Genomic DNA, 8,686 nt, shown 5'->3' with positions numbered 1-8,686 from the left:
CATTAGTTTTTTAGCTCAATGTGAAAGGTGGTAGTTCATAGATTTCATGCAGGCCTGCCCACAGAATTTAAAAACTCAGAGAAAGGGCCTCCTCTTGTGATTTATCGATGAGATCGATGTATGTGTGTTGGATCAGTAGCATTGGTGCTGGCGTCCTGACTGTTATCTCATTGTGGGCCTGAAAAGTCTGCCACTCTATTATTGGGGATCTGATGTTGATGTGTATTTCTGCTATTTTAAACAGGTTTTTGCCACTTTTATACCATTCTAACCACTTTTGCCCATTTTTTCCAGTATGAACAAATTTATGCAGCTTTTCCCCCATTTTCACTTATTTTTGCCAGCTTTAGCCCATTTTTGACACTTCTTTTTACCACTTCTTTTTGCAACTACACCTATTTTTGGCCAATTTTTGGCCTCTTTTAATCCATTTTGGCTGCTTTTTGCCCATTTTGAGTCTTTTTCCATTTTTTGCCTTTTTTGACAACTTTTGTTAGTTGTTTTTGACACTTTTACTCATTTTTTTGCTACTTCTTGCCCATTTTGCTTCTTTCTTTGCCAATTCATAACACTTTTTCTTGCCTCTTTTGTCCTGTTTTTGCCAATTTCTGCCCGTTTTGCCTCTTCCTCTTGACAGGTTTAACCCATTTTGCCACTTTATAGAATTAACTTTTAATTTTATTTTTGCCTTTTTTTTTTAGCAGTTTTTTCCACTTCTTTTTGCCAGTTTCAACTCATTTATGACACTTTTTGCACATTTTACCACTTCTTTTTGCCATTTTTAACCCTTTTTCTTGTCTCTTTTTTGCCACTCTTCTTCTACAGGTTAAACTCACTTTTTAAAAATCTTTCAATCAGCTTTTGCCACTTTTTCATCAGTTTTTACCACTTTTTTTGCCACTGTTAACCTATTTTTTTTTTTTTTTACCACTTTTTGCTCATTTTTGCCACTTTTAATCCATGTTTGCTTCTTTTCCCCTTTTTCACAATTATTTAATATTTTTCCATAAAAGTTTTCTCAGTTTCCTCAACTTTATTTTTTGGCACCCTGAAGTTTGTGCATATACTACATACAAAGCCTACTATATGTCATTAATGAGCCTGTGTTTTAAGCTTGTTGTCAGTGTGGTAAGTCTGTGACAGCAAATGACAGACACAGGCAGATACATGAAATGAACAAGATGTTTTTTTCCCCCTCTCCTCTTTAAAGACAGCAGGGGGCGCTGATGCCTCACTGGACACAGTGAAAGCAACTCTGTTCTGCTTTTTCACACCTCTGACAATCTTTCAGTATTTAATGCTGTCACACAGTTCATACCTCCTTGTTTTAAGCAACCAATCAGTGATTAACAAGTGGTAAATAAGTTTAAATAAGTGGTGAATTTGACCATTGGTACCCAAATGGTAATTAAGTGATCGATTAGGGGTCAGTCATTAGTCAGTAAGTGGTTAACAAGTATTTGTCTTGTCTTTTACTCTCTAGTAAATATTACACATTTTTCCATCAACATTTCAGGGTAAAACATTGCCTTTCACATGGTGATAGTAACACTGAAAGAAGCACAACACACAGTTAAACAACAGTTAATTACAATTTAGATCGCCTCACCAGCCAGGAATTCAGACAGAATTATGTTTGTGCTGCAAAGAAAGTGTTATATCCATGATATCACTTTATTTTAGTGGATAATTCTATCATAAGTGTAATTATGTTGTAATTTCTCAAGAATAAGGCAGTAATTAGCTAGCACTTGACCAAGTAATGGCTCTGAAATATGATTATATTGAGGAAGTATTTGCCTAGTATGGATCTTACCCTAACCCTCTTAATATTGAGGCAATTCTCTAGTAATTAGGTGGTATTTTACCCTTACCGTCTAACCCTAACCCTGGTAATATTTTGGCAATTCTCTGGTAATTAGATGGTATATTATCCTTACTCTAACCCTAAATATTGTAATATTGAGGCAGTTTCTAGTAGTTGGGGGTATTTCACCCTATTCCTCTAATGCTAACCCTAATGCTTGTAATACTGTGGCAGTTCTCTGGTAATTAGGTGGTATTTAACAAAGTAATTTCTCAGGAAGAAGGTGATCATTTTCTTTACAAGCTGTTTAATTTTGCCCCACTTACTTGAAGTGAGTCCTTCCTGAACTGTTTTCACATAATTTTAAGGGTAAGGGTGAGGAAATCTCATCTCCTTTCCACTTCCCCGCCAACAACACTGTAGTTGTAAACGCCACCTATTACCAGAGAACTGCCACAATATTCCATAATATAAATCCTTCCTTAATATTACCATATTTCCAAGTTATCACCAGTAAAATGCCAATTCATTATTTAGTTATTACCACCTATTAAGCTTAGTACCCACTGAAATATAGTGCTTACATATCCACAGATTTATCTACATCTTGGGTAAAATAACATTTGGCATTACACTTATGGTAAATTACAAAATCAAACCACTGAATGCTGATAACAGTGCCATGTTTTGGTTCAGTCTTTTATAGTACTCACCCTGTCATGATGACATTTTATCCTGCATAGTGCACGATTATATAGGCATCTTTGAAATGCCTCAGCTGTCTATCCACACCTTTCCATAAACAGCCAATAAAAGAACACAATACACCAAGTGACCTGTGCTTCCAGGGATCTTGAAGCTATTGTCGGAGAGACTGTCATACTTGAAATAACAATAGCTTCAGCAACGGCAGCCAAACAACCCACTGACACACAGCTCATGCATGTGTGCAATGTTCGAGTCAACAATACCAGCGGGTTGTGCCGTCAAGATCCACTTTTGCTATGACTTTGGAGTTTTTTTTCCCTTTTTATGTCTCAAATGTAATCAGAAGATACACCAGTCTTTCCATTTATATTCTTATTCAACGTCAGTTTCTTTAAACCTTTCATTGTCATAATGTCTGAAACTTCACCACTGATTCAGAGACCAAAAGTGTATTAATCATTACATTTTCATGAGCCTACTTTCAGGTCCCAGCTTTATTTAAGCATTATGTGGTTAGTTTTAGGTACACCTGTTACTCCCATCTTCCTTTTATAAATCCATCATGAGCTAAGCTGCTCCAGCCTCTTACATGCCAAACATTAACCAACGGCTGCCAGCACAATGAAACACGATAAAGTCAAATACAGATTTGGAACATCAAAGACTCAAACGCTGTTTAGTCATATCCACTTTAATTGTCTAAAGATGCCATAAGAAAACACTTTAGTAATAAAAAAAACAACAGATCTCTACTCAAACTACACTTTTCTTTAAGTGCTTTGAGTCATTGCACCATCTGGTAAATGGAGGCACAGCTAAAGCCCTATGTAATTCCCGAAGATTTTAAGTCTAACATTCTGGTACGCCATATTTCTGTCTAGACACTTTCTTTTCCTGCTCCTAGTTCTTCTTTGGAGAATCACTGAGCTCCACCGCCTGTATCAAACATCTTCTTGCGGCCCTCCATGCCGGACATGGCCTCCACGTTTTTACGCCAGTCACCAACTTCAGTAGTGAGCACCTGGGATTAAATAAGAAACAAGAAATTAAAAACATCGTCATGTAAAGAGTTTAGAAACTGCCCGATTAAACATAGTAATACCTTGTCTTGTTTTACATCCTCCTTCTTCACAGACTTGAGGTTGGCTCGGAGATCCATGGAGCCCTTGTGTTTGGAGCCCAGGAGAGCTCGCATCATCTCGTCTGCTGACACCCTCACCTTCCTCAGAGCTGGCTTTTTAAACTTTCCTCCGAGGTCTTGAACCTTCAGCTTCAGCTCATGAATCTACATTATAGGACACAAATTCATGTTGTGCTTCTAGGAAGCTTTAAAAGGTAGGAAAACCCTAAGACACATGCATTAGATACACATGGATATGCATGCTTTAAAACATTAAATAAAGTCAAAGCAAATGTCTTTTGTATTGATAAACTGACTGCTAAAGAAAGAGTTGGTGCAGCAATGTGTCACTTACATCTTTGTTGTGTTTGTTGACTTTGGATTCACAGTCGTATCTCTCCTCATCCACAACATCTATTTTAGCATGAAGCTGTTTGCATAGATTCTGAAGAGGAAAAACATGGTCTGTAACCAGAAATTTCAGACATATTTCAGCTGTTAAAAGGTTTTTGTTCAATGGCTCTTACTTGTAGCTCTTCAAGTGGCAATCCAGACAGCTGCAGAGGGGGTAACTTCTCTCCTAGATAGCGCACCTTCTCCTCCTCTCTCTCCAGCGTCTCCCTCTCCAAGTCCTCACAAGCTCTTGTGAGGAGAAGCATCTGGTTGCAAAAAAACATACAACTTTAACCCACTGTAGTCTGAGGTCAAAGTACCGCAGAGTCAAGGGATTTGTTTAGACACTGTGTGTAATTGTGCATTAAGGGTCTTTTACATGCATCCACACTATGCATTTCATCTTCAGAGACGATATCAGAACTTGCTTCCTATGAAAATAAGAGCCCATACCTCATTTCTGTGGCTCTCTTGTTGTGACTTTGTTTCCAGCATGCCTTGTGTACTGTTTAGCCACTGGCACTAAGAATGAATGAGGGCGAGCTAAGGGGCTAACAGCACTTTAAACAGCTTTTCTCCCTCATTTTGTCATATTTAGCAAATAAACTGTGTGGGATACTAGTTAAATTGAAATGACAACTCAAGACCATGAGTTAGAGGAGTCATGGAGGAGCAACTCTTTTTGTGAACAATAGGCACCAACTCCCTTTTAAGGGACAGATTTCTTTTCAACCATTGTTATTGTTTTAAAAATGGCAAAATGATACCAAATGAATAGCTGTTTGGTAACAAAAAGGCTGGCTCCGAATACTGAGCTGAGCCAAAAAGTCCAGATCCTTAAGTAAAGCTGGAATTCCCATTACAAGTGAGGCTGACACAAACATGTTTAATTGAAAATGGTGATGGACTAGCAACAAAGAAAACCTTGTGGGGTGAGCAACTGAATAATAATGTGCCGCTCACAAAAAAGACTGTGCCACGAAACGACTCTTTAATTTGAGCCACAGTAGCTAGCTCCCTTTTGAATGCCTGGTTCCTTTCCACCATTCTTCACCATTATTAATCCACATTTAAAAAGACGAATAGTATCAAATAAAAGAGTCTTTTGGGAGAGGAAAAAAAAAAAAACAACCAGCTCTACAGAGCTGAGCCAAATGATCTGGATCCCTAAAAAGAGACAAATTTCCCATAACAACAAGCGAGGCTGGACGCTGGTGAGACAGACATAAGCTGAGAAAATATGGGCGAGATCAGAGTACCATGAGCTAAACTGTAGTAAAAGCACACTAAACCTAGCTGGACTGCTTTGTATAAGCAGCCCATACTCAAGCTTGTCTGAAACCACTCGTCCAGGCTTTAGATGGAAGCTTTTTCAATTCCTGCTACTGCCATTTCTCTCTTTTTTGTTTTTAAAGCCGGAATGTTTCACTACTTATTCTGGACACAAAAGTAGCTTAAAAATGTATAATGTTTTTGTTTTCTCACTTTGAATGCTTGGCATAGTTGCAAACAGCTCGAAACATGGCCACTTTAAGTATCATTCTTCTATGCAGAAATCACTACTTGCCCCCCAAGGGGTGTTCTCTGCTACTGTGTGATGTCATCTTCAGGGACCCTGTAAGCAGTCGGAGCTATCAGATATCAAACTGTTTCATTGAGGTGCGACCACACAAAGCATCAAGTACTTGAATGCCCCAAAACGGATAACAATTTATGTTAATGCACTGTATAAACGGGGTCAGAAGTGATGCTTGTCAACAAGTTAGGCAGACAACTGCTTGGGGCAACAAACCAGCAGGGTCCTGGAGGCGGAGAAACCTTAAACCACAGCAGTGCCTCATAATGTGCAAAGTTTGTAATGACAGTATGTCGTATCAGACAACAGAGATTTCATCAACTACTCACCTTTAGGGAGAGCTTGCGTGAAGCCGAAATCTTACACTTCGGCTGTGGATAAAAGAGGTTCCCGTCAGAAATAAATTATTATATTTCAACAAAATTTTTTAAAAAGACTATTCAGCTTGCAAAGATTACAGAACACAGTTTCTGTTCAAAAATAACCCTTTTAGTTTACATGTGTCCATTAGAAATAGGTAAGTGGCATCCCAATCTTTAAAATAAATCTGAAATCTGTACAGCTGCATTCAGCTCCATATACAGTAAAATATTTATGGAAGGCGCCTTAAGTGTTAAAGTCAACACTCACAGCTGCTGCATGTAAAAAGATAATGCTTTATTATTAGGATGAAGTCAAGGGGAAAGCTCTCAGTGCTGCTGATAACTCTAGCAGATAACCACTGCCAGACCTTCGCCTTGTGTGCATAAGGACAATGTGTCCCCTCTACATGCATGCAGGATTAACACCGCAGGAAGTAGCTGGCTCACCTTATTCCCTTTGGGATTCATCTCTGCAGGTCGGTAGGGCTCCTGAAACCCCAAAGTCATGAAAATGAGAGGGAGGGTTTATATAAGACCATGAAAAGAGGAATATTTAATTTTTTATGCAGCTATCTGTTATTAAAAAGCATTTAATGACACAAATATGAAGTATGAGAATGGCATTAAGGATCAGAGATTAATTTTATATTGCTTACCTCACCTCAGCTATAATCCCAAACAGAAAAAACACAAGAGAAGCAGGATAAGTACAGTTTAGTATTAATACACCCAAATGAATGGCATTTTAATGTGACAGTCCTTAACACCCTAGGAAATCCATCCACGATAGTCACAAAAATGTCCTACTGTCTGAAATAAAGCTTGTTTATGATCATTTGTAATAGGATGAAGAGTTACATTTAAACATCTCTGAAAATACTCCCTCTGACTTTTAAATAGTTAAAGAAAGACCAACAACTTAAAAATGGTATAAAAGTATCGGCTTTACCTGTGAATTGGTGTCTGTAGTGGCTGTAGTGGTGCAGAGCTTCAACAGTCTCTGCTGGAGACAATGGGCAGCTTTTTATGAGAGCTGAGTGGAGCGCGGACAGCAGATATAACGTCTGGTCCAAAGAATGTGCTGGCACAGGACCAAACTGAGATATCACTACGGCTGATGCTGAGACGACTCCAGAGGAGTTCAGTAGTAAATCAAGGGGTATTACCTAAATGGTGTTGTCCTGATATCGCCTCTTGATACTTAAAATAGTTTTATTGTTGCACCTTTGAACAGAAGACAAAGAAAAGTATAAAAAGACACACTCGTTTCCTTCCCTACTAAATGATGGAGCTATCTGAAGCTAGTATAAGGAGTGAAGACAGCTGGCTTTATACAAAATAATCAGAACTAGTTAGCTAGCTCCTTCTCAATCTCACAGTTTATCTGAGACACTTTATATCTCAGAAAGGCAGTGCTGAAATTTTCCAGTATAAATTATCTCCAAATTGAGATATTTTAAAAATGCAATTTTGTTTATAAACAGTCTGGCAGTTATTTTCATGAAATAACCTAATTTCAAACATTACAGACTAAAAAAAATAAACAAAACACAGAAACAGGTTAGAGGTCTTATCCTGGATTGAATTTTGTAAAGACCCGTTTTAGAAGTGACTACACAAAGGGTGGCTTGCTTTAGCTTTGTTAGCTTTAGCTTAAGTTAACATATGTAATTAATATTACTACATAAGCCATTGTAGCTAAGTTAGTTTTAGAAATATGAGCTTAAGACAACATAGGTAAAGCTTACATAGCTATGTAGATAATGTACTATGTAGATTACTCAGCTGTTTTAAGAGCTTAGCTTTAGCTATGTTAGCTATGTAGCTATATAGCTATGTTATGTAAAGCTAAGTTGGCTTTAGCAACATCAGCGTAAGCAACTGTAGCTAAAGCTCACTTAGCTACTCAGGTTACATGGCTAAGTAGATAACGTACCTATGTAGCTTACTCAGCTGTTTTGAGAGCTTAGCTTTAGCTATGTTAACTATGTGGCTATGTAGCTATGTTATATAAAGTTAAGTTGGCTTTAGCAATGTAAGCTTAAGCAACTGTAGCTAAAGTGAGCTACACAGCTAACATAGCTAAGTAGATAATGTACCTATGTAGCTTACTGAGCTGCGTTGTGAGCTTAGCTTTAGCTATGTTAGCTTTGTAGCTATGTTATATAAAGCTAATTTGGCTTTAGCAATGTAAGCTTAAGCAAGTGTGGCTAAAGCAAACATAGCTAAGTTGATAATGTACCTATGTAGCTTATGCAGCTGCTTTGCAAGATTAGCTTTAGCTATGTTAGCTATGTAGCTATAGCTTTGTTTTATATATAGCTAAGTTGGCTTTAGCAATGTAAGTTTAGGCAAATGTGGCAAATCACTTAGCTACACAGTTAACATGGCTAAGTTGATAATGTACCTATGTAGCTTGCTCAGCAGTTTGTGAGCTTAGCTTTAGCTACATTAGCTATGTAGCTCTGTTTTATAAAGCTAAGTTGGTTTTAGCAACATGAGCTTAAGCAAACATAGCTAAAGCTCACTTAACTACACAGAAAATGTAGCTATGTAGATACATAACTACGTAGCCTACATAGCTGCTTTGTGAGCTTAGTTTTAGCCGAGTAATCTCCGTTATCTATGTAGCTCACACAGCTAATGGAGCTACGTAAGCTGTGCTTGCTGCATTAGAATGTTTTCATGGAGGACTAGCGTTTTTTTCCCGTAAGCAGACT

General features: G+C 37.9%; 1 protein-coding gene across 2 annotated transcripts; it reads right to left on the bottom strand.

Moving 5' to 3' along the window:
- Positions 1-3,200: 3,200 nt before the first annotated feature.
- LOC121505479 (troponin I, slow skeletal muscle-like) lies at positions 3,201-6,981 on the bottom strand. 2 transcript variants are annotated; one of them, XM_041780856.1, is made up of 8 exons: positions 6,916-6,981; positions 6,628-6,632; positions 6,414-6,455; positions 5,934-5,975; positions 4,163-4,294; positions 3,991-4,080; positions 3,618-3,800; positions 3,201-3,536 (listed from the first exon to the last, which is right to left on the bottom strand). In XM_041780856.1, exons 3-8 carry the CDS (start codon positions 6,432-6,434, stop codon positions 3,435-3,437), a joined length of 570 nt encoding a protein of 189 aa, XP_041636790.1. In that variant the 5' UTR covers positions 6,435-6,455; positions 6,628-6,632; positions 6,916-6,981; the 3' UTR covers positions 3,201-3,434. The 2 variants fall into 2 exon arrangements, with proteins under 2 accessions (XP_041636790.1, XP_041636789.1); XM_041780855.1 differs by having other exon boundaries at positions 6,623-6,632; positions 6,916-6,980.
- Between the last annotated feature and the right edge of the window lie 1,705 nt (positions 6,982-8,686).

The sequence above is a fragment of the Cheilinus undulatus genome, linkage group 23 (genome assembly GCF_018320785.1).
Source record: "Cheilinus undulatus linkage group 23, ASM1832078v1, whole genome shotgun sequence".
Classification (NCBI taxonomy): domain Eukaryota; kingdom Metazoa; phylum Chordata; class Actinopteri; order Labriformes; family Labridae; genus Cheilinus; species Cheilinus undulatus.
The sequence above is the reverse complement of the archived record's forward strand: the minus strand, read 5'-3'. Positions and strand labels throughout refer to the sequence as shown.